A 27078-nucleotide genomic window follows, 5' to 3' on the forward strand; every position below is an offset into this window, starting at 1 on the left:
TTGTTTGTGTCTGCCTGCTCTGTGCATCTAGCGCTACCCACAAGCCCCCCTGGTGAGTTTTACACATTCTTCTTCACGTTTCACATTCTTCCACGAGTGTCATTTAGATGCTTGTGTATTATTGGCTTCTCTGAACACACTGCAGTAGCTAGCTATCGGCCGTATGAATGCATGGCTGTGTTCAGCTTGTAGTCATACTGAACATTACATGTACTGGTCATGGTTCTTAGGTTTCCAATTGGACACTTGATGTCTGAGTGAATGTTAAGACTGGTTTTGAGGCACTGTTAATGATTGAATGTCCAGACATTTACCTTTGGGTGGTGTTCCCATTTAATGAAGTCTTGCTGTGACACAGATGAACGGCATGCTAAGTCGCGCTAACATTTCCTCTGCCAGTGTGAATGTGATTTCATCAGAGAACCTAGAGGGGTTGGGTTGAATGCATTCAGTTGTGCAGCTACCTAGGTGTCCCCTTTCCCTTCCCTAGATGAAAGACCGAGCAGAGTGGCTTTGAAGCTGTAGCCAAGACCACCTGCTTCAGATGTGGTGAGTTTATCACTGTGGTGGCTTCAAGATTTCTCATGCACAGTCCCGGCATTTGGTCAATTACCGGTGCTCTTCTATGCCCATAGGTGAATATGTTTGAGTAAGACTGAAGGAGTGTCCAGGAAGAAGGAAATAAATCCGTCCTCCTTGACAATCTTGTATAATACCACGGGTCTTGTTCATTAGGCACGTTCTGAAAACGGGGAGGTACTATCTGAACATGTCCGTTAACAAAACAAACACTAATTTTTGTTTTACGTTGCACAACATTTTGAAATGTTTTTTTCACGGTGTCCCCTAATGAACATGACCCAGTAGAGAGATTATAGGAGTAACAGAAGGGAGAGTTCACGGTGATGTCAGACAGACCTCCCATGGGAAAGCCTCATCATTCAAATTACCAGCCAGGATAGGTTTCCTTACCCAGTGGAAACTGACCCAAAACCTCTTAGACGGGGGCCCGACATGTTATAGAACCCTTACCCTCTCCAAAAGGATATCGAGAAGCATCTTTATGTAATGGGTCTTAAAACAGTAGCGTCAGACTTGCAATAGTGGACTACATGAATAGAGAATGGTATGCAACAGTTGACCCTATCAGCACACTTGCTGTTACTAATGGCATAGCCAGAATGTGTAATGTAGCAATGCAAGCTTGTGGTTTGCAAATGGGTCATTTCTGTGCTATTCGGTATCCTTGCCATTAGGTTTACAACACACTGTAGTAGTAGCACTGTAATCGCCTCAAAAAGCATTTGGGAAAAATCAATGACACTCAATTATTAATTGACCGATCCATTTGCGTTTCACTTGTACAGTTTTGTAAGGACACATCAAAAGTTTTATTGAGCAATGGCATTCCCTGTAAGTTACACAACTCAGTGTTGTATGATATCAAGTGTGGCCTTTTTTTGATAGCACCAGAGCAGCTTCATCAGCACATTCAGATTGCCCAAATATACCGAACAAAAATATAAATGCAACATGTAAAGTGTTGGTCACATGTTCATGAGCTGAAATAAAAGATCAGAGAAATGTTCCATACTCACAAAAAGCTTATTTTTCTCAAATTTTGTGCACAAGTTTGTTTACATCACTGTTAGTGAGCATTTCTCCTTTGCCAAGATAATCCATCCACATGACAGGTGTGGCATATCAAGAAGCTGATTAAACAGCATGATCATTACACAGGTGCATCTTGTGCTGGGGACAATAAAAAGTCACTCTAAACTGTGCAGTTTTGCCACACCGCAATGCCACAAATGTCTCAAGTTTTGAGGGAGCGTGCAATTGGCATGCTGACTGAAGGAATCTCTACCAGAGCTGTTGCCATATAATTGAATGTTAATTTCTCTACCATAAGCTGCCTTCAATGTAATTTTAGACAATTTGGCAGTGCGTCCAACCAAGTGTAACCACACCAGCCCAGGACCTCCACATCCAGCTTCTTCACCTGCAGGATCGTCTGAGACCAGCCACACGGACAGCTGATGAAACAGGAGTATTTCTGTCTGTAATAATGCCCATTTGTGGGGGAAAACTAATTCTGGTTGGCTGGGCCTGGCTCCCAAGTAGGTGGGCCTATGCCCTCCCAAAACAACTTCCCTCTGGGAACATGAAGTACACTAGAATTCAATTGAAGTTATGAAATACTATTATTGTGGCGGTGGGCTTTAAAATAGATGCTATAACCCCTCTATTATTGCAGAGATTTCAATGTGATAACAATGAAGGCAAAAACCAACGTGGGATGAATTGATGAGCAGCTAACATCCCCACACAAATACAAATCACAAATGCATATTGTTTGATCCCTGTTTTGATTGTTTTTATTTTTCTGTGGTTGGCACGTCAAATGCAATTGGTTTTAATGCCTTTCTCATAAAAGTGTAAGTCCCTTGCAAAAGCATGAACTCTGGATCCACTTATTTAAAATGTAATTTAATAAACATAATGCCTTCTCTGTCTCCCTCCTTTCCTCTCTCTTTTTCCATTTCATTCTATTGGGGACCATGAAGTTGGGATTTATGCTCCTGTTAAGTTCCCCAGTGACTAGCATGGCTCAGCAAAATACCAGTGACTAGAACTTTTACCACAGCAATATCTTTCTTTCAGCTCTATGGTGTCACCGACCCATCTTGAGGAGCACACAGTAAAAAGGAAAAATGATCTCCCAGGCTGAATAGTATTTTAGAAGACATTGACAAGTTGGATGGTAGACTGACAAATGTATTCAATTGTTGGGCTTGCCTGCTGTATGGAGCTATGCTGTGACAAATAGATTTAATGGCTATGTGAATGTTTAAATGGATTAATATTAGAATGTAAAGTCTCACAACTGGGTGGGTCATGGCTGTACTTAGTTGTGAATCTGCATATGAGTAATACATTGTTTGAATGTTATTGTGTTGCCTGAGTCATACATTTAATTGTAAATTCTTATTTCCAACAACAGCCTAGGAACAGTGTGTTAACTGCCTTGTTCAGGTGCAGAACCACAGATTTCTACCTTGTCAGCTCGGGGATTCGATCCAGCAACCTGCCGGTTACTAGTCCAACGCTCTAACCACTAGGATCCCTGCTGCCCTGTGATGGCTGTTGTGCACAATAATAGTTATTCATTTGTATTAGTAAGTTATATGAAAAGTTCATATTTGTTTTGGTACATCAGTTGACTATTCGTTAATCACAACAATATTGATCTTCATGTATACTATGCTCAAACCCATTAGAAATTGGCAGTCAAACATTATAGATGCACTTACAAATACAGGCTAATAGCCAAAATACCATGGAGAGCTTTTTACCATTACAATAACATTCCAGGATTCCACAGATACTTTAACCCTCATGGGAACTCATCTCTGTCAAATTGCCAATAGTCAGGCTCAGGGTCTACAAGAACAACACTTCTAGAGTCTTCAAGGGATGGATAGCCTACTCTTGCAATGAAGCAACAAAGACATTTCATTCATTTGGGCTCCTGAGTGGTGCAGGGGTCTAAGGCACTGTCTCTCAGTGCCAGAGGCGTCACTACAGACACCATGGATCGAATCCAGGCTGTATCACAACCGGCAGTGATTCGGAGTTCCATAGGGCAACCGCAGAATTAGCCCAGCGTCGGCCAACATTGTAAATAGAAAGGTGTTCTTAACTGACTTGCCTGGTTAAATAAAGGTAAAACATATGACGAAGAGATCTGTTTTATTTATTGTTGCTGAAATTATAATATTCCTATTTGAGTTTGGTTGTTTCTGGTTTTGGTGCTCACACTTACACACATAGATATAATGTAATGGCAATCGCCAACTTTCTAATAGTACGGTCATTTCTTCACTGTCTTCGAGGTTTGCCTGACTTCGAGCGCACAAGTGGCGCGCATTGTGGTAAGTGTAGTTTCCACGTGCGCATGGCATGAAAGGTCCTACATTGAACACTGGAATGCAGGTTCTTTCTTATTCCGTTCAGTCATTAGAAAGCCATCTTTTCCCAACGGTATTCAGTCAGATGGGTGTAAATCTATACTAACCATATGCAAAAAATTATTGATCAAAATGCGGTTATTTGTTTTGGGGGAGAAACGCCAAACAATTGAGAACTACATGTCCCATGGCGTGTTGGTTATTTTTTCCTGCACGCCGCCTCTCCCTCAGCCTCTGCCTGCGTGTTCCAAAGGAGGCTGTCAGGCTGAGTTCAGGGAAAACACAGAGCTGCCGATCTGTCAATCATAATTAGCAACCACAGGGAGTGAAACTGGGAGGAAGGTCGGTGAAACGCTACGTTTTTTGGGTGAAAAGGCATTGTACTTTCCGTGAAACAATTATGCGTCGGAAAGGAGAGGAAAATAAGTATCCTAGTGTGCTTACAAATATTTGTTCTACTTTGGAAGGAATTGCATAAAAGCGCGTTCACTGAAAGCCAAACTCGGCGAGTTTCACTTGCAAGCAACTATTCTGTTTGGAGTACGAAACGTATCCAGAAGAAGGTAACCACGGACGCACTTTGGGATTTAATTTGGCTATTTAACACACTTCTTGACAAAAGAGGTTGATACATTTCAGAGGACTGTCGTAAAGTCGCTGTTGGTGACTCGCAGCGCAGACTAGGAGGTGTGACGGTATTTATCGCTTACCCAACTCATAAAATCTCAACCAATGCGACTTATTTTTTTTCCATTTTTTTTTTTTTTCCATTGACCGCTCCCTGTCAATATTTGCAGGTTCACTCAAAACAATCTCGGCCCAAACATCCAGACGGCGAGGAAGAAAGGAGGAAAGATGAGCGGGGGAGATGTGGTGTGCTCGGGCTGGTTAAGAAAATCTCCTCCAGAAAAAAAGTTGAGACGTTACGTAAGTCTGAGCTTGATCATATTCATGTCTTGCTTTGGATCGTTACCACAGAGCGGATACATTGTAGCTATGCAAATGTAACACTTTCGATTATTTCGAATTTGCGTACGTTGCCTCGCTAATCACTTCCCCCAGCTGCACAAAGTTTATGCAGCATCTCCAATCTTTGTTTGCGACAACAAAATGATCGACAATTCATGAATAGCAAGAAGTGGATTTCATATCCGATTGTAGTATTGTCAGGTGACAATGGCCTCCTAGGCTACATCTTGTTATGATGACAGCCTGCATGCTGTTGAGCTTTTCCGTGATTTGATGCAAATTCCAACAGTGGGCCTATTTCAAAGCATTCATGAAAATGGTCCCATACTGTGCAACATTCGCATTCCACGGCAAGGCAACTGAAATGCTCGTCTGTCTAAGTCATAGCATAATAGTTTATGAGCACATGCTTTAATGTCAAAATCCTAAGTGTAGGTTTGACTAATGTACGGATCTAACAAACAGATCACATTGACAACTCTCAATGTCGTGAATGAATTCCAATTGACTTGTGTTCTTAAAAGGAATCCTTTTGAAAGCAGTTCCTGGTTGTCACAGGAAATGAGAATGTTCAGTCTTCTCCATAGTCTAGTCTATGTAGACTATGTAGACTCACGCCACCTCGATACCGAAGTGACTTTTTTCGTAGCAGGTTAGGAGGACTTAACCAGCACGTTAGGAGACTGAGGTTAAGGTTACCAAAAATGCTCTCCCAACCTGCAACAAATCACTTTGTATCAAAGTGGCGTGAAGAGTGTCCCATGTAGACTCGAGACTCGGCCTACTTACGAGACTGGGAGGAATGCCCATATAAATCAGTACAGTATTGAAATGATATGAATATACATTTCGATCGCAGTTGCATAGCTAGAACCCTGTTATGCAAAGTAATGGTTGTCTCTCTATAAATCACACACTTCTTTGGAAGCTGGATGTTATTGTTGATAGTCTTACATGACCTTTGTTTTTGTTTTTACCTGAAAAGTGTTAACATTCTCACACCCATAATGAAATTGCCACCCTGTATATGTCCCTTTTGTTGTGTGAATAAGTGGGCGAATCAGTTGGCTGTATATTAGTTCCCATGATATTGGATCTGTTATCTATCCACAGAACATCTATCGCCATTGTATTCGTGGGCCCTCTATCAGTTGTATTTGCTCCTAATCTACAAAGATGGCGTATTCAAGTGACTGCACGCCACAACTCTGAGACACAAATTGCCATTTTTAAGTTTTGCTGTGTCCAAAAGGCTGTTAAGTGTTGTATTTGTGGCTTATTGGATATCTCTATTGATATTTGCATTGGGAACTGGACGGCCCTGCGCTCTACATGTTTTCACAGCAACCAGTTCTCCTCAACCGATCTCTGAGAGAATCTCGACTGTATACACCTCGCGCCGCCTCAAAACCCATTGGAGGTGAAGGACCTCTGGCTTTCTCAGCCAATGGGTTTTGAGAAGGAGGTGGGGCAAGAGGAGGATGTGAGGAGTATGCCATTGAGATTCTCCCAATGTCTCTGATTGTCCATACTGAACCAAGGCATCGCCTGCCAAATACCATTCCCTCTGTCCCCCCTCTACTGATGTTATGATCAATCTGAATCGGCACAGAACGCAGTTCATAGTTCTCCTTGTTACTACAGGAGTTTGTCCTGACTGAAGCCCTACTTAGTCCTAGTTAGAGCCTGTTTTTTTTTCATTTAACCTTAATTTAACTATGCAAGTTTGTTAAGAACAAATTCTTATTTACAATGTCGGCCTACCGTGGAACAGTGGGTTAACTGCCTTGTTCATGGGCAGACAGACAGATTTTTACCTTGTCTGCTCGGGGATTCGACTCAGCAACTTTTCGGTTACTGGCCCGATGCTCTAAGCACTAGGCTACCTGCTGCCCCAAATTTAGAGCCTGTATTGAGGGCCCAGAGTGTTTCCTGTTCAGGTCACATGGTCAGGATAAGAAGTCCACTCCCTGGTCATGATCAATCGGCACCCGGCACTCAACACTCACTCTGTCCTCGTGAAGTGTGACAATCAGTCAGCCAGGGGGATGTAGGGGTTACTATGGAGTGGCTAGTGGTGGTGACACAGTAACCATGGTGATACAGTAACTATGCCCTCCCACAGCAGGAACAGATGAGACAGGAGACTCTGATCACATGACACTTAGTGACCAAAGTTCCTTATTCCCAAGACACAGGGTGTGTGTGACGTTTTAACTGAAGGGTAGTGTAGGGAGCCAGCCCAGCTGCTGTACACACTGAGGTTGTGTAACTGCTAACTTGGTGGACTGCAACACCCCGAGGTGTTCATTCATGAAGTCCATCTTACTTACAGCATGTCACTCTGAAGTGACAGACTGGGAACACTTATCCTTATGTGAATGGAGCACTGAGAACGGTCTACTCCCTTAAAAAGTGGACATTTTGTTAAAGGTATAATCCAATGGGTAAATGCAGTGTGTTGCATTTCACCAGGCCCCTGAGAAAACTGATAGTGACCTGATTGCACTGTAGCCTACTACTTCACTACCCTCAGGTCTATAGACTAGTGTGTATTTATTTCACCCTACATTCATTAGACCCTAAGAATGTGTTAATCTATTTGTATGATTTGGTACATGTCCATTCTGGCCTAAATGGCTTCATTGTGCCCCTATAACAGCCTGTTCTGCTGCTGCCGCTTTGTGGCCCTGTAGGAACAGCCTGTTCTACTGCTGTCTCTGAACAACTCTTTGACCCAATTCATCTGATTCACACTTCTGACAAAGCCTGGCGGTGTCTGTTTAAACACCGCTTGTGTGACCTTTTGTGTGTAAGTTTTGGAACTGTGTGTGTAACTGTGTGTGTGTCCTTAATGGTGTTCTACAATATGAATGGCTGTATTTTGACCCTCCAGTGTTAATAGGATCTGTGTGGTGTAGATGAGGCCCTGCATGCAGTATGAGAAGGAACACTGATCACTGGCGAATTGTTGTTTCTGGTTGAAGCTGTTAGCTGGAGCCATTTGGCAATTATGTTAGCACAGCTGAAAACTGTTCTGATTAAAGAAGCAGTAAAACTGGCCTTTAGACCAGTAGTGTATCAGCATTTGTGGGTTCGATTACAGGCTCAAAATGGCCAGAAACAAAGAACTTTCTTCTGATACTCGTCAGTCTATTCTTGTTCTGAGAAATGAAGGCTATTCCATGCGAGAAATTGCCAAGAAACTGAAGATCTCGTACAACGCTGTGTACTACTCCCTTCACAGAACAGAGCAAACTGTCTAACCAGAATAGAAAGAGTGGGAGGCCCCGGTGCACAACGGAGCACGAGGACAAGTACATTAGTGTCTAGTTTGAGAAACAGACGCCTCACATGTACTCAACTGGCAGATTCATTAAATAGTACCAGCAAAACACCAGTCTCAACGTCAACAGTGAAGTTTCCAGCTACAATAGTAATTTACAACATTGACAATGTCTACACTATATTTCTGATCAATTGATGTTATTTTAATGGACAAAAAAAAGTTTTTCTTTCAAAAACAAGGAAGTTTCTAATGAACCCCAACTGTTTGAACGGTAGTGTAGGTCTCCCTCTGGCAAGGGTTCTGAATGTAAAGGTGACCTTACAGATACAGGGATGGGTATTTAGGTTGTGTGTGTGGAGGCGTTAACTGAGAGGGTGGGTCAGAGAGGTGGTTCTGCTGCTTTTTGTCAGGGAGACGGGTCATCTATAGACTGTACAGGTTGGTCTAAGTAGACCTTCTGTTTGTGTGCCCTCTCATTCTCCAGTGTTGACCCTTACTGTCTGAGCATTCAGCCTCTGCTCTCCACAGTAGCTCCAGGCCAGACACGTAGCCCTGCCAGCTGCCGGGAGGTTAACCACTCTGGGCAAAGTTTGTCCCCGGGTGGCCAGCTCAGCCCCTGATTGGATGAGATAAAGGGTTAAACTGTTCAGCGGCCTGCCTGTGTCTGCAGCACCGCCCTGTTTACCGGCAGGCAGAGCACTGGGCAGCTCAAAGTGCACACTAAGGCCTTTTTTCTATTTTATAGAGAGTGGAGACATGTAGGCACACAGACAGCGTATATAGTAGGAGCGTAACCATGACAGTGCAGGTCCCCAGAGAAAGGGTTCTCTGTCCCATCTAGCGGCCATACGCTGGCATATAGACTTCATGGACCACAGTGTTGTGGGTGTTTAGTGTGTTACAGGTTTATCCATACACGGGATAGGTATTTTTTTCAATTTGATATACTATAGCCATCAAATTCAACCCTGGACATCAAAGCCAGTTCTGCTGCTTTTTTAAATTGTTCCCCTCTAATCAGGTGCTGATTTCGACCTGGGGGCACCAGGTGGGTGTCATTCATTATCAGGTAGAAGAGAGAACCAGCAGGCTCCGGACCTCGTAGAGTAGGCGTTGAATACCCCTGGCCTATAGGATGTATTAATGTAAGGTCACCTTCAGAACCGTTGCGTTCACCTTTCTCGTCTTGGTGAGATGGTATGAGGAAACCACAACCACTCCAGTCTGATTTGTCCCAGCCGCAGATAGGTAAACGTTTGCTCTGAACATGCAACTCTGTTAGGTTTTCATTTCATTGACATTGCACTTTCATTTTTGCAAACTTCCTCTTTCGTTTCTCGCCTCTCTCGCAATCTGTGAATTTATGGAGGTCCCACTTGTAAAGCTTTCATCAGAGAGCCCTGCAGGTTGTGTGTCTTGAGACATCTGCGCTGTGTTTTCTAAACTACCCAAGGAAATTAAAGGGGATAAAAGTTGGTTGTTACTTCGTCAGCTCCACTTAATGTGCGGAGACGGTTGAGGCCGGGATGCTGCAGGGGGAATAGCTCTTGGTGTCCCCTCCCCATATGGCGACATGATTGCTCTTCTCCTCATAGGAAGCTCAATTGGTTGGTCGCACCCAAAGCATTGAGGGGTTATTCACGCTGTGCTTTTCCCATCCTTTCCCTCACAGGGCCTCAGTTTTTGAACAACAACTCTCCGGAGACAGGCTGACACAACGAGCTGAGAGGGAAAATGTTGAACCCTAAAGGTCCCTGTTTTGAGTGTCCCTCTGTCCAAAATGGCTGTTCCCTATATAGTGCACTACTTATGGGCCCTGATCAAAAGTAGTGCACTATATGGTGCCTTTTGGGACAAATCCATAGGGTGACGGCAGTAGACTCGCTGAGGACATCCTCTAGCCGGCTCAGAAAATATTCTTCCACTTCTGTAAATGTCTCTCACCAGTTAGCAGCTTGAGGGAGTCTGTCTCCTGACCTGAACCACTTACTGTATGTAGCTCGCTGCAGCGCCCTATAAGCCATTACTTGTGCTCAAGCCTAATTTAACATTTTTGATTTGCGACCAACCAAGGAGGAAATTCTGCAACTTCTGAACAAACGACAGAGCGGGTGGATAGACAGACGGGACTCAGTGGAGTGGTCAAACGAAACAAAGGAATAGCTTTTTTGTTGAGTACAGGATTCATTAAATCTGCTTAGCAAGTAGAACAGAAGCGCTTATGTGGCGTTAGCGTAGGAGGCTATTCCTAGCCAGCAGCCAGCATACATTATTGTTGAAGACCAGGGCTCTCCAACCCTGTTCCTGGACAGCTACCCTCCTGTAGGTTTTCCCTCCAACCCCAGTTGTAACTAACCTGATTCTGTTTATCAACCAGATATTTATTAGAAGCAGGTGCACTAGATTAGGGTTGGAGTGAAAACCTACGGGACAGATCTCCAGGAACAGATTTGGAGAGCCCCTGTGTACCAAACAGCGCTATTCCCTATGTATTGCAGTGCTTTTGACCAATAAGTAGTGTACTATATAGGGAACAGGGTCCCATTTGGGATTCAGAGTATGTCCTTATGGCTACCACGACAACGGAACAGTCCATTTTGAAAAGCAGCAGACTGCTGCTGTTGTGTGGGAGCAGTCATGCCCAGAAAATAATGGATCGCATCGGCCATCAATGATTTAAATGTCCATTAGAAATATAAAGAAAAAAGACATACAACATTAATGCAGGGTGATATCTTGTTGACACAGCCATTACAATGCTGTTACGTACCACATACACCCTGTTTATCCCTCTTTTCAGTCGTTTCGAAAGACTGAAATATTATCCAAACAGATTAACTGTCTCAGACCCATTCATTGTTTGTATTTGAATGATTCTCCAAAAAAGAAAACGACCACGTGACTAGTGTTTATGTACCCAGAGCTCCACCAGTATCGCCAGACGACCCAAGGCGCTTTTTGGTTGTCTAAGTTTTCATTTGCTTGTTTGCGTTGCGGGGGCTGCTTGAAACCCAATCACGACATGATAAACAATGCGCATAACCACAATAACACAGCAGCCAATTAAAGCTAAGCCCTATGAATAAAGTTTTGGTTATTTTACAGGGACACACACACAACACATGGGTGAAAACCTCCGCCAGTGTTTTACAACATCGAGGAAGCCTGATTTAACTTGACCTGTGTGGTGGTGTATTTGAGCGGCTTGTTTTTCACTCAGGTGTGTGTGTGTGGCAACGGGAGTGCTCGCTTTCGCCTGATTTGGTTTTATTGGTGTAGTTAGCAATCCAGTGATGAAAGCCATAGGTCTCTTTATAACATACACTAGACAGTTAATCTATGCACACTTTCTGCCTGATAGTCTGTCTGGATCTCGGGGACCAAGAATAGGCCTGGAGTTGACCCACGGCCAAAAACCCACAGGCTTAGTGCTACAGCAGGTACGTGTAGCCTGTCAGACAAGGCACCCTGTCTGACAGTGTGGACTGCAGTGATGATATAGCAGGGATAAGATCCTTTCAACTTCTAAGTTATTACATAGTTATAACTATTTGTACATCTGTTTTTCCTTATGTTCTGACTTGTCCTATTAGTGTTGTGGAGTGGGAAGGCCCACCAGCACAGACCCCATCCTTCCCCAAATGTAACAATTTCCTTGCGTCACTCACTACCACTGTGTGGACAGTCCTGTTGACCAGTTCTGTTTCTGTGGCTATTCTCGTCAACTGCGACTGTGGTCTAGGCCCATGTCGTCTTTCCAAAGTCCGCCTGTTATAACTCCCAACGTGCTCCGCTGACAAACACTGCTAATAACGCTACCACCACCCACCCCCCTATTCTTCTCTCCCTCTCTCCTTACCGCTCCTCCTGGGGAAAATGGCAACTAGTTGGAAGTTAATCCGCCCCCCCCCTTAAACAACACTGTTTGCTTTTTGTCATGTTGCTTGGTAGCTGGGCTGCTGGCCTCGCTTGATGCAGTCTGTAAACAGATGTGTTCCTTTATTGCCTGGCTCTTGCTGTTTATACTGTCATAGATAAAGACTCAATCTCCCGCTGAATGTACAAAACATTACAAACACTTTCCTAATATTGAGTTGCACCCCCCCCCTTTTCCCCTCAACATCCTCAAGTCGTCAGGGCATGGACTAAAAGGTGTTGAGCGTTCCACAGGGATGCTGGCCCATGTTGACTCCAATGCTTCACACGGTTGTCAAATTGGCTGGATGTCCTTTGGTGGACCATTCTTAATAAACACAGGAAATTGTTGTGTGAGCGACCCTACAGCTTTGCAGTTCTTGACACAAACCAGTACGCCTGGCACCTACAACCATACCCCATTGAAAGGCACGTAAATTGTTTGTCTTGCCCTTTCACCCTCTGAATACACAATCCATGTCTCAATTGTCTTGAGGCTTGAGAATTCTTCAACCTGTCTCCTCCCCTTCATTGACATTCTATGCTGATTGAAGTGGATTTAACAAGTGACATCAATAAAGGATATTAACTTTCACCTGTTCAGTCTGTCATGGAAACAGCAGGTGGAAACAGCAGGTGTCCTTAATGTTTCTGTTCTGTTCCTGTTCACCCCACTATCATCCAGAATGCGAGATCAGTACAGGTGCATCAAAGCTGGGACCGAGAGACTGAAATACAGCTTCTATCTCAAGGCCATCAGACTGTTAAACAGCCACCACTAACATTGAGTGGCTGCTGCCAACACACTGACACTGACACTGACACTGACTCAACTCCAGCCACTTTAATAATGGGAATTGATGGGAAATGATGTAATGATTGAAGCACAGCGAAGAGCTGCTGGCAAAATGCACTAAAGTGCTATTTGAATGAATGCTTATGAGCCTGCTGCTGTCTACCATCGCTCAGTCAGACTGCTCTATCAAATATCAAATCATAGACTTAATTATAACATAATCACACACAGAAATACGAGCCTTTGGTCATTAATGTGGTCGAATACGGAAACTCATTTAGAAAACAAAACGTTTATTTCAGTGAAATACGGAACCGTTCCGTATTTCATCTAACGGGTGGCATCCCTAAGTCTAAATATTCCTGTTACATTGCACAACCTTTCACTGTTATGTCATAATTACGTAAAATTCTGGCAAATTAGTTTGCAACGAGCCAGGCTTCCCAAACTGTTGCATATACCCTGACTCTGCGTGCAATGAACGCAAGAGAAGTGACACAATTTCACCTGGTTAATATTGCCTGCTAACCTGGATTTCTTTAGCTAAATATGCAGGTTTAAAAATATATACTTCTGTGTATTGATTTTAAGAAAGGCATTGGTGTTTATGGTTTGGTACAGTCGTCCAACGATTGTGCTTTTTTCGCAAATGCGCTTTTGTTAAATAATCACCCTGCATTGCATCGATTATATGCAACGCAGGACACGCTAGATAAACTAATTTCATCAACCATGTTTAGTTAACTAGTGATTATGATTGTCTTTTATAAGATAAGTTTAATGCTAGTTGGCAACTTACCTTGGCTTCTTACTGCATTCGCGTAACAGGCAGGCTCCTCGTGGAGTGCAATAAGGCAGGTGGTTCGAGCGTTGGACTCGTTAACTGTAAGGATGCAAGATTGAATCCCGGAGCTGACAAGGTAAAAATCTGTCGTTCTGCCCCTGAACAAGACAGTTAACCCACCGTTCCTCTGCCGTCATTGAAAATAAAAATGTGTTCTTAACTGACTTGCCTACTTAAATAAAGGTGTAAAAAAAAAAAATCTGGCCAAATCAGTGTCCAAAAATACCGATTTCCGGTTATGAAAACTTGAAATCGGCCCTATTTAATCTGTTGACCTCTAATATACACACACACATACACACCATTTCTATTTTTTTGTGTGGAAACTCTCCTGTGATTGTAGAGCTCCACAGTCACATGGTGTTATTGTTGAAAATGCCAACTCTAACATTGCCCAGACCCAGTTCTTATGAAGCACAGATAAGACACTTCTCCAGACTCTTGGCTGGATATGTTTAAATGCCTGTATCCAGGGCAGACAATGAAGACAGATTTGGTCCTAAGTTATACAATGCAGGCTACATAAATGCAACTTGCAGTACGATATAATACGAACGTGTTCAGAGTTCAACTTTAGAAATCGTTATTTATTGTTCCATGTTAAGCCAGTCCAGTGACCTCTGGCTGGAAAAATGTCTCGCTGTAAAGATATTGCCTGGCTACGCCACGACCACGGATGCTACTTTCTTCTCTGCAATTTATCTGAGTACCTACTACCTCCCCGACGCAAACATTCTAACCGTTCTGATTGGTCTCAGAAACTGATAGGTTGGGCCGGGACACTCGTGGGTAAAGTGCAGTTCATTTTTATTTACATTTGTCATTGGCTTTGATTCTCTGGTTAGAGATGATCCAATCGCTGATTACTTTGTTCTGTACAACACCCCTTATTTTGACGTTGACATCGTTTGAAGTAGTTTGTGGTGGTCTCAGACTGAATTATGTATCAAACAGAGCAGCGGAAGAATTCAGTTGGAGTCATCGGGCTAGTAAAAATAGACCTTATGACAGAGAGCGAGGTTATTTCCAGCCCCAACTTTGAGTCTTACTGCTGCTCCAGAGAGAGGGGGCTGCTGCAGGGACCCAGGAGCACACAGATGTCCAAAGATGGTCCCTTTGCTTTGGCCTCTCAGGCAGAGCTGGCTTCCCCTTCCAGCAGCTCACGGGACCAGACCATAGAAATACAAATATGACCTGCAGGCCATCCACCCATCACAGAACATTGACTTGAATGGGGATGCTTTTTCTAGTGATCCTGTTTCTATGGTCCAGACCACTGGATTGTTTGTGCAGTCATGGGAACAAGTCTCTAAAGCTGAGAGTGTATGGAGCCTGTGTATAAGCACATGTGAAATCGTCCTGGAAGGAGTTCAGAACCAGTTACGAGACTAAATGAGCAAGGTGTGTGTTCATGTGTTGTGTGTGCAATTTAGGATATTCCAGAATGTCAATCAATAATCCACTCCACCTCCTCATAGGCCATCAGTAGGCAGAGAGAGTGGGAGGGAGAGAAAGGAAGGAAACTAAAAGATGCACCGAGCTAGCCTCAAACCCACACCATTAGCCAGCCTCAGTCAGCCTACTCTGTCCCTCTCCCTGCTCAGGGCTCCTCTTGGCAGGCTGTGGCAGTAGGAATGTGAGCCTCTTCTGTGCTTCTGCTGTGTTCAGTGAGGGTTGGCCTCTGCTGCCTGATTTGTTGTTTCTGCTGAGCGCAGCGCTGAGTCTGACGGAGGAAAAAGGCGCAGCTCCCTGGCGCCCCAGCACGGCATGGCGGCCGCTTCCTGTGTGCGGTGCTGATGGCTACCAGATGTCTGGAGGGAGAGAGGGAAGAGAGAATAGTGGTCTACCACGCTGGTGTCTAGTGCTTTTTGTTCTGTTTCACTTTTGTGATACCTTTTTCCTCTCGGTCGCTCTCTCTCGGTCGCTCTCTCTTGGTCGCTCTGTCTGGGTCGCTCGGTCCCTCTGACAACTGCTCTGTCGCTCGGTCTGGGTCGCTCTGTCTGGGTTGCTCTGTCGCTCTTTCTGAATCACTCTGTTTGGGTCGCTCTGTCGCTGTCTCTGGGTCATTCTGTCTCCTCTCTTTCTCTGGCTCTAACCTAATCCCACAGTTTGGGTGTGTATCAGAGTGTGAGCTGCTGCTGTGGGCTGTTTAACCCAGTAGAGGTTCTTAACTCTGCCTGTCTGTCTCAGTGCTCCTCTTAGTCAGCTTATAGTTGAGCCTCTTCCCAGATCCACTTTCATAGAAAAGACATGCTTCATTATAAACAACCATTAAATCATCTTCCCTCCTCCTCCTGCATGCCTTGGTCACGTCCCAAATGGCACCCTATTACTTATCTAGTGCACTACGTTTTGACTAGGGCTCATGTCAAAAGTAGTGCACTATGTAGGGTGCCATTCTGGGACGCAGACATGAACTAGATGAGCATAACTGGGCCGTAAAGCCTGTAATGCTACATTTTAATATCCAGACCTCATACATTTTACAGCCACTGTAATTCATGGTCGTTGAGAGAAAATGGTGTGCCCTTCACATTTCAGTGTTTAGTGACTTTACTGTTTGATCTAGACATCTGAACTGTTTGTGGGCTCTATCAATCCATGTGAGTGGTCTACTTTTGAGAGTCGACTACAAGGGACTGTGTGTGTAAGTGGCCCCGCCCCCCCCCCCGTGGCGGCTCATCTGTTGTCTCTGCCACATGTACACGCACCTGTGCTTCTGCAGGGCCTTCGTACAGCCTCTAGACCCACTGCTGCTGTGGCCCAATCTCCCCTCTTGAGGATTCCTATGTGTGTTTGTGCGACGGGGGGAGGGGGCACCCTGGAGACAAGCTGTGAAATGCCCACCGCCGCCCCGTGTAATTTCTCGGGTTACTGCGAGTCAGCCGGCCCATACGGACAGACCACACACTCCTCCCTACCTCTGTCGCTCTCTTTCTCGTTATTTTTCGCTTTTCATCTTGTTCCTTCTCTCTTTAAAAAAATCATTATCTAAATGAGTTTATACCAGAGAAAAAGAGATGTCTAGTCAAGAGGTAGAGGTTGAGAGGGGCAGGCCAGTCCTTTCTTAGCTTGTCCCCTATGAGTGTCCTGCGGGCAGCCTGATTGCATTATAGAGCTCAGCTCTGGTGCTGCTCGATATCTCCGGCCTGGCTACCAGCCAGAGGAAGGGGGTGAGACACCCCCCCCACTCCCAGTGAAGACCCTGTTGTGAGAGCGGGCTAGATTACACTCCCTCTGATTGGTGGCTGAGAGACGGTGAACTCCCACCTTCTCTCTCTCAGTATTCCCGTGAACTCTCCCAACGTTATTTCTGTATGTCTCTCGGGTACGTCTCGGAACCCTGTGGACTAGCTTGAGTGCTCGACCCGTCGACGTTTTGTAGGGCCGACTTCGTCTCTCGCTCTGATTATACCAATGGCATTTGGCTAGGCGACTGGACTGGTCGATCAGGCATTGAATTCCAGGTCAGTACTACTATGCAGAATGTAAGCATTTTTGTTGTATTTATTGTTGAGGGAATTTTGTTGAGTTTACTGCTGCTTATCTGGACATTTTGGGGATTTCCAACTATAGACCCTGGCTTTATGGTTCCCAGGTGGACTGACGAGCTGCAGGTGTTCACACAACTCAAGCTCCGTTGGAGCTTAGCTCTTACCTGCTACTTTAACACACACCAACTCAGCTTCCCCTATTCAGAAACCATACAGCCTGTGACAGAGCATCTAAGTGTTGGGTCAGTGAAAGTGATGTGGTTTTGAGCTGAACAACGATCCTCCCAAAAACAAAAGATCCTTCCTCATAGTTTATTCGTAAAGTAATGACAACATTCCAGAAAGTATTCTCACATGCTGATTTGTTGTTTACAGTAGATGCGCCTCAGCCAGATACTGCTCTTTCAACTAGAATTTATCGATCAGCAGGCCATTATGTTGATCAGTGTTATGCCCATACATGTGGTTATGTGGGGCTCCCAAGTGGTGCAGCGGTCTAAGGCACTGCATCTCAGTGGAAGAGGCGTCACTGCAGTCCCTGGTTTGAATCCAGGCTGCATCACTCCCGGCTGTGATTGGAGTCCCATAGGGCGGCGCACGATTGGCCCAGCGTCGTCTGGGTCTGGCCGGGTTAAGCCGTCATTGTAAATAAGAATTTGCTCTTAACTGACTTGCCTAGTTAAATTAAGTAGAAGGTCTGGCATTGGCAATGCATTCATTGTCATACCTCCTTAACATATAACATAAAACATGGCATAGCCTTGTCTTGATCTGTTTTGTATGTTCAGCTCCACTATGCCAGTGTGTGGTTTGGACCACTACTCTGATGGCCATTTGGCCTGTCGAGTTGTTCGCTCAGTCATTCTCTTGTGTGTACAGACCAGACACAGACACGCACTCGCAGGCCGAGACAAACCACAGCAGAACTAAGAGGGGAATTGTCTGGGCAGCTGGTCTTCCCCTCAGCCTGGCTGCTCGCTCTCTGCAGCCAAGAAACACTGATCATGTGAATGGCCCAGCCCTGCTAATGGAATGTGTTGAATTCCTAAAGATGCCGTTTTGACAAACATGTGACTTTGGGGGGGGCTGCTGTACATGTTTTGATCCTCAACCTTTTGTACAGATGTTATTGTTGAGAATCAACTTGAATATCAGGCAAAGAGGAGATTTAGAAGGGGAGGGACGTCTCTGCCACCTACCTCCACCATGCCTGCTCCCCCACGTTAAGTAGACAACCTCTGTTGAACAGCACAGCTAGAAATTTCATGAGTAGAACCTACAGTATTCCTCCTAGCATGAGAGCATGTTTGTTCCACGTAATATATTTATATCTGAGCCTTCCACATTGTTGTGCCCTGTACTACTATAGTCAGATGACCTAGTCCGAGCCCTTATGTCCTGTCCCCCATCAGTTGTCACAACAATCCCCCAAACTGAATACTATCCTGCCTAAATTGAACAGGCTGCTGTATAGCAACAAGGGCAATTAACTACAGGAAATATGGGAATCGCTCTTAGTTGCGGTTCTTGTTGGATAAACAATTAACACGTGTGTGTGTGTGTGTGTGTGTGTGTGTGTGTGTGTGTGTGTGCGTGCATCTGGAAGTAACAGTAGTCCTATGTCATTGCAGGCCTATTAGGAAGGAAGGACACATTTCAAACTCCAATCAATCCTTCAACCAATCAATAACTCAGTAAAACTACAAATCAACTTGTCAATTCTCAGGTTATTGGGTTAAGCTAATAGGGGTCAACCTACTGTATGACTGACGATATCAGATGGTATTTAGTGGTACACTTCTCTCTGCAGTCTATCTGATATAAGGAAATATACGTTTGAATTCTAAACTAATCTGAAACATGGATTACTGTTGCATAATTTATTATTTAGGCAAACATTTCTCTTGTTTTGTGTAATATAATTGAGGTACAACCCATCTGATTTGATGACGTAGGCCTACACCACAAATGGACTCCCTTCGCGTAGTTGAAGTATTCTCCCATACATATACAATAGATGACTCTTTCTGTGCTTTCCCTACAAACACGCATCAAGAGAACACATGGACTCCACCTCTGTTCAGTTGTCAGTTAGATAGAAGCCAGTGGGTGTCGTTCTCCAATGGGCTAATCAGTGCTTGACTTTGACAGGAGCTCACTGGAGATGAGTACTGGCACGTCGGATTTTCTACTGCTTGAGCTCCTGTTCCTCTTATAGAATATCAGCTCAAGTATTGTGGAGCTCCTGCACCTAAATATAAACAGTACTGGCCCCCAAAATGAGTACTTGAACCTATTTCAGTCCAAGTCAAGCACTGGTGATAATAGCTATTGAGCTTTGGTTTCTGTTGCTCCATCCCTCTACCACAAACCAACATCTATACAGCTTCACCAGCCAATAGCGAAAGTGCATGAAGATGGCGGCCATCATGTACTTACCACAAGTCACATGTTGCATGGACTCACTCTGTGTGCAATACTAGTGTTTAATGTGATTTTTGAATGACTACCTCACCTCTGTACTCCACATATACAATTGTCTGTAAGGTCCCTCAGGTGACAAATAACATTTGATTTTACTGTGTTGGATGCAACAGGTGTAGTGTGAAATGCTTACTTACAAGCCCTTAACCAACAATGCAGTTCAAGAAATGGAGTTAAGAAAATATTTACAAAATAAACTAACACAATAAAATAACAATACCGACGCTATATATAGGTGGTACCAATACAGAGTCAATATGCGGGGGGTACAGGTTAGGTCATTTCTACATGTAGGTAGGGGTAAAGTGACAATGCATAGATAATAAACAGCGCGTAACAGCAGTGTAAAAACAAAGAGGGGGGGTGTCAATGTAAATAGTCCGGGTGGCCATTTGAATTGTTCTGGGGGGGTTAGAAGGCGGTAGAAGCTGTTAAGGAGCTTCTTGTACCTAGACTTGGTGATAACGCTTGTAGAGAGAACAGTCAATGACTTGGGTGACTGGAGCCTTTGAACATTTTTTGGGCCTTCCTCTGACACCGCCTAGTATATACAGTTGAAGTCGGAAGTTTACATGCACTTAGGTTGAAGTCATTAAAACTCGTTTTTCAACCACTCCACAAATTTCTTGTTAACAAACTATAGTTTCGGCAAGTCTGTTAGGACATCTACTTTGTGCATGACACAAGTAATTTTTCCAACAATTGTTTACTGACAGATTATTTCACTTATAATTCACTGCATCACAATTCCAGTGGGTCAGAAGTTTACATGCAGTAAGTTGACTGTGCCTTTAAACAGCTTGGAAAATTCCAGAAAATGATGTCATGGCTTTAGAAGCTTCTGATAGGCTAATTGACATCATTTGAGTCAATTGGATGTTTACCGGTGGATGTATTTCATGGCCTACCTTCAAACTCAGTGCCACCTTTGCTTGACATCATGAGAAAATGAAAAGAAATCAGCCAAGGCCTCAGAAAAAAAATTGTACACCTCCACAAGTCTGGTTCATCCTTGGGCGCAATTTCCAAATGCCTCAAGGTACCATGTTCATCTGTACAAACAATAGTACGCAAGTATAAATACCATGGGACCACGCAGCAGTCATACCGCTCAGGAAGGAGACGTGTTCTGTCTCCTAGAGATGAACATACTTTGGTGAGAAAAGTGCAAATCAACCCCAGAACAATAACAAAGTACCTTATGAAGATGCTGGAGGAATCGGGTAATAAAGTATCTATATCCACAGTAAAAAGAGTCCTATATTGACGTAACCTGAAAGGCCGCTCAGCAAGGAAGAAGCCACTGCTCCAAAACCTCCATTAAAAGCCAGACTACGGTTTGCAACTGCACATGGAAATGAAACAAAAATAGGACTGTTTGGCCATAATGATCATCGTTATGTTTAGAGGAAAAAGGGGGAGGCTTGCAAGCTGAAGAACACCATCCCAACTGTGAAGCACGAGGGACTGGTGCTCTTCACAAAATAGATAGCATCATGAGGGGAATTATGTGGATATATTGAAGCAACATCAAGACATCAGTCAGGAAGTTAAAGCTTGGTCGCAAATGGGTCTTCCAAATGGACAATGACCCCAAGCATACTTCCAAAGTTGTGACAAAATGGCTTAAGGACAACAAAGTCAAGGTATTGGAGTGGTCATCAAAAAGCCCAGACCTCAAGCCTATAGAACATCTGTGGGCAGAACTGAAAAAGCGTGTGCGAGCAAGGAGGCCTACAAACCTGACTCGGTTACACCAGCTGTGTCAGGAGGAATGGGCCAAAATTCACCCAACTTATTGTGGGAAGCTTGTGGAAGGTTACCCAAAATGTTTGACCTAAGTTAAACAATTTAAAGGCAATGCTACCAATACTAATTGAGTGCATGTAAACTTCTGACCCACTGGGAATGTGATGAAAGAAATAAAAGCTGAAATAATTCTCTACTATTATTCTGACTTTTCACATTAAAATAAAGTGGTGATCCTAACTGACCTAAAACAGGGGATTTTTTTTTTACTGAGGATTAAATGTCAGGAATTGTGAAACTGAGTTTAAATGTACAGTGGGGAGAACAAGTATTTAATCACTGCCGATTTTGCAGGTTTTCCTACTTACAAAGCATATTGAGGTCTGTAATTTTTATCATAGGTACACTTCAACTGTGAGACGGAATCTAAAACAAAAATCCAGAAAATCACATTGTATGATTTTTAAGTAATTAATTTGCATTTTATTGCATGACATAAGTATTTGATACATGAGAAAAGCAGAACTTAATATTTGGTACAGAGATCATACATTTCCTGTAGTTCTTGACCAGGTTTGCACACACTGCAGCAAGGATTTTGGCCCACTCCTCCATACAGACCTTCTCCAGATCCTTCAGGTTTCGGGGCTGTCGCTGGGCAATACGGACTTTCAGCTCCCTCCAAAGATTTTCTATTGGGTTCAGGTCTGGAGACTGGCTAGGCCACTCCAGGACCTTGAGATGCCTCTTACGGAGCCACTCCTTAGTTGCCCTGGCTGTGTGTTTAGGGTCGTTGTCATGCTGGAAGACCCAGCCACGACCCATCTTCAATGCTCTTAATGAGGGAAGGAGGTTGTTGGCCAAGATCTCGCGATACATGGCCCCATCCATCCTCCCCCAAATACGGTGCAGTCGTCCTGTCCCCTTTGCAGAAAAGCATCCCCAAAGAATGATGTTTCCATCTCCATGCTTCACGGTTGGGATGGTGTTCTTGGGGTTGTACTCATCCTTCTTCATCCAAACACGGCGAGTGAAGTTTAGACCAAAAAGCATTTTTTTTGTCTCATCAGACCACATGACCTTCTCCCATTCCTCCTCTGGATCATCCAGATGGTCATTGGCAAACTTCAGATGGGCCTTGACATGCGCTGGCTTGAGCAGGGGGATCTTGGGTGCGCTGCAGGATTTTAATCCATGACAGCGTAGTATGTAACTAATGGTTTTCTTTGAGACTGTGGTCCCAGCTCAATTCAGGTCATTGACCAGGTCCTGCCGTGTAGTTCTGGGCTGATCCCTCACCTTCCTCATGATCATTGATGCCCCACGAGGTGAGATCTTGCATGGAGCCCCAGACCGAGGGTGATTTGAGCGTCATCTTGAATTTCTTCCATTTTCGAATAATTGCGCCAACAGTTGTTGCCTTCTCACCAAGCTGCTTTCCTATTGTCCTGTAGCCCATCCCAGTCTTCTGCAGGTCTACAATTTTAGCCCTGATGTCCTTACACAGCTCTCTGGTCTTGGCCATTGTGGAGAGGTTGGAGTCTGTTTGATTGAGTGTGTGGACAGGTGTCTTTTATACAGGTAACGAGTTCAAACAGGTGCAGTTAATGCAGGTAATGAGTGGAGAACAGGAGGGCTTCTTAAAGAAAAAGTAACAGGTCTGTGAGAGTCGGAATTCTTACTGGTTGGTAGGTGATCAAATACTTATGTCATACAATAAAATGCAGAATAATTACTTAAAAATCATACAATGTGATTTTCTGGATTTTTGTTTTAGTTGAGTTGAAGTGTACCTATGATAAAAATTACAGACCTCTACATGCTTTGTAAGTAGGAAAAACTTGCAAAATCGGCTATGTATCAAATGCTTGTTCTGTCCACTGTATTTGGCTAAGATGTATGTAAATTTCCGACTTCAACTGTAGGTCCTGAATGGTAGGAAGCTTGGCCACAGTGATCTACTGGGCCATACGCACTACCCTCTGTAGCTCCTTATGGTTGGATGCTGAGCAGTTTCCATACCAGGCAGTGATGCAACTGGTCAGGATGCACTTGATGGTGCTGTTGTTGAACTTTTTGAAGATCTGATGACTCATGCCAAATCTTTTCAGTCTCCTGAGGGGGAAAAGGTGTTGTACCCTCTTCATGACTGTCTTGGTGTGTTTGGACTAGGGTTGCAAAGTGTCGAAAACCTGGCGGTAAATGTTCCATTGGAAGTTAAGCTCTGGAATTTTGCATAAATTCATCAAAAAAGTTAGCTTATAAGTGAACCTTTTTTTTGTGGGATACACAAGGCAATTCTAGGTATTGTGGCATGTTTTGGTTAAACTATCCCCAATGGAATTGCAACCCTCTGCATGCACAGTGCGTTCTTCCATCACATGTGCAGTGCACTCTTCCATCACATGTACAGCTGATTCTCAAGATCTTGCACACTAATGAGATGCTGTTGATCCCACACAACTACACTGTCTGAGCCAAGGACTACATGCTTTCTGGTAAGTTTTGATTACGATACTAGGTGGGGTGAATATATTTTATGACATGTTTTTGTTTTTTTAACTAGTAAATAGTAGCCTACAGCAAAGTGTGTTTAAAAAAAAAAAAATTCATACTTGTTAACCATTTCTTCTAGTTAGTTTTTGCTACCATGTGGGTTTTAGCTTGCTTGAGCCTGCTAACTGAGTGTTAATTCACCTGTTTCCATACATGTTTCATTTTAAAACCTGTATCTTACAAAGGAGTTGTTCAATCTAACTGCTTAACTATTTATCTGTATGTGGAATTGCATTTATATTTTTTTACTCATGTTTGTCTAATCTTTACAGGAAAATGCCACGGGCACTATCTGATGTTTGGAGACATTTCACCGCAGCTAATGTAGAAGGAAAAGCTGTGTACAACTGCCAATACTGTGCCAATTCATATGTGAAGAATGCAACAAAGACGCAGAATCATCTGGCCAAGTGCATTAAGTTTCCTCACCGCTCACGAAAAGCAACCTCTGACAAAAGTCCCTCTACTTCTATTCGAGGTGAACATGATGAATCGGACACCTTATCGATAGCAACAGCTCATAGAATCAGAGAAAGTAGTCAGAGAAATGCTGATGAATGTCTTGCTCGAGCTTTGTATACAACTGGTTCACCTCTGATGCTCACAGGCAATGTGTAATGGAAGAGATTTCTGAATGTTCTTCACCCAGCATACACCCCTCTAACCAGACATGCTTTATCTAATCATTTGCTGGATGCAGAGTTCAGGTGAAGGTCAAGCAAATCATAGAGAAAGCACACCGTATTGCAAATGTTCGTGGGCAAGGAATAATTAACTACATCATCTCCTCCCCTCAACTAGTATTCTACAAGAGCAGACAAGGCACAACAGACACACCGGTCTCTACATTGCAGATGAGCTGAAGGCAGTCGTCGATGACCTTGGACCACAGAAGGTATTTGCACTGGTGACAAACACTGCTGAAAACATGAAGGCTGCTTGGTCTTAAGTGGAGGAGTCCTACCCTCACATCACACCCATTGGCTCTGCTGCTCATGCATCGAATCTGCTCCTCAAGGACATCATGGCACTGAAAACAATGGAAAGCAAAGCAATTTACTCAACAAGCAAAGTGAGAAGAATAAGAGCACCACATTGAAGCTGCCCAGCAACACTCGTTGGGGTGGTGTCGTCATCATGATTAACAGTCTCCTGAAGGAGAAGGAGTCTCCAAGAAATGTCCTTATCACAGTCTGTTGATATGGACAGCTCCATCAGGATCCTGGGGCGGCAGGGTAGCCTAGTGGTTAGAGTGTTGGACTAGTAACCGAAAGTTCAAATCCCCGAGCTGACAAGGTACAAATCTGTCGTTCTGCCCCTGAACAGGCAGTTAACCCACTGTTCCTAGGCCGTCATTGAAAATAAGAATTTGTTCTTAACTGACTTGCCTAGTTAAATAATGGTAAAATAAAAAAATCCTCCTGTATGATGTATTTGGGGAGAAAGTGGTAAGCAGCCTGAAACTCCTGAAACCTATAGCAGCTGCCATTACACGGATTGAGAGAGACAATTCCATCCTGTCTGATGTTCAGACTGCTTGTAGATATAAGAGAATAAATCTGTACTGCCCTGCCCACTTCACTGTTGCTCCAAGCAGAGGTAACTGCAGTTCTGAAATACATCAAAAAGCGTGAAGACTTCTGCCTGAACCCTTTACCTGTTGGACCTCAAGTATGCTGGCAAGAACATCCTGTCTGGTGAAGAGATCAGCAAGGCCTATGGTGTCATTACTACCTTGTCTCTCCACCTTGGCCTGGATGAGGACAAGGTTCTTGGCAGTCTGGCGAAGTACACTTTCAAGCAAGGGCTTTGGGATGGAGACGGAATATGGCAGTCGTGCCAACATATCTCATCAGCCACCTGGTGGAAAGGACTTTATAGATCTGCGGCTCTTTCCCCTGTTGCCTCCATTCTCCAAATCCCACCATCATCAGCCACCTCAGAGCGCAACTGGTCCTTATTTGGAAACACACACCAAAGCACGCAACAGGCTGACCAATAAAAGGGTTGAAAAATTGGTGGCCACCTGGGCAAATTTGAGGCTTTTTGAGCCTGACCAGCCATCCTCAACAAGGTTGGAAAGTGACATTGAAGATGATGTCTCAGTCTGATGTTCAAGAGCTGGACATTGATGTAATCCAGGGAGAAGACATGAAAGACGAGCAAAGCTTCAGTTTCTAGACTATCATTTTACAGATTTATGTTAAATGTTTTTGAGAGATGCGATGGATCATTCAATATTCCCTTTTTGTTCAGTGAAATCATCCCATGTGAAGAGTCAACTCATTTAATTAATGTTCAATTTGTAACTTTTTCTATTGGAAGGATTTAATCAATTTCAATTATGTCTACTTATGATAAGGTACAATGTTTGTTTCTGTCTCCATATGATATGGTAAATATATCCAATGCAAAAAACATCTACATTTAATTTGCATAGATTTCCATAAATTCCTATGGAAAGTTTCCAACTTTTGAATATTCCCCAAAACGTGCAACCCTAGTTTGGACCAGGATGGTTTTTTGTGATGTGGACACCAAGGAACTTGAAACTATCGAACCAGCTACCGCCCCATCAATGTGAATGGGGGCGGTCCTCCTTTTCCTGTAGTCCACGATCATCTCCTTTAGTCTTGCTCACGTTGAGGGAGAGGTTGTTGTCCTGGCACCACACTGCTAGGTCTCTGACCTCCTCCCTAAAGATACAGGCATCCTTCTAAACTTAGTTGCCGGAGAGGAAGGAAACCGCTCAGGGATTTCACAATGAGGCTGATGGGGACTTTTAAAACGGAGTTTAATGGTTGTGATAGGAGAACTGAGGATTGTAGTTACTCCACAATACTAACCTAATTGAGAGTGAAAAGGAAGCCTGTACAGAATAAAAATATTCCAAAACATGCTTTCTGTTTGCAACAAGGCACTCGGAAAACCTTTTTGTCCTGAATAGAAAGTGTTATGTTTGGGGCAAATACAACATAGTATTGAGTACCGCACTCCATATTTTCAAGCAT

At 43.8% G+C, this 27078-nt stretch overlaps 1 protein-coding gene across 10 annotated transcripts in view; it reads left to right on the top strand.

The window, feature by feature from the left end:
- Positions 1-3912: 3912 nt before the first annotated feature.
- Positions 3913-27078, top strand: part of LOC112234715 (GRB2-associated-binding protein 1) — a 70187-nt gene continuing 47021 nt past the window's right edge. For 2 of the 10 annotated variants that reach the window (XM_024402974.2, XM_024402976.2), the window contains exons 1-2: positions 4033-4658; positions 4769-4898. In XM_024402974.2, the coding sequence (XP_024258742.1) occupies positions 4827-4898 (72 nt within the window). In that variant the 5' untranslated portion in view covers positions 4033-4658; positions 4769-4826. Of the gene's footprint in view, positions 3936-4018; positions 4667-4768; positions 4899-17109; positions 17252-27078 lie in introns of those variants that run through there. The other 8 variants (XM_024402970.2, XM_024402972.2, XM_024402971.2 and 5 more) reach the window with 8 other exon arrangements.

The sequence above is a fragment of the Oncorhynchus tshawytscha genome, linkage group LG34 (assembly GCF_018296145.1).
Source record: "Oncorhynchus tshawytscha isolate Ot180627B linkage group LG34, Otsh_v2.0, whole genome shotgun sequence".
NCBI classification, from domain to species: Eukaryota; Metazoa; Chordata; class Actinopteri; order Salmoniformes; family Salmonidae; genus Oncorhynchus; species Oncorhynchus tshawytscha.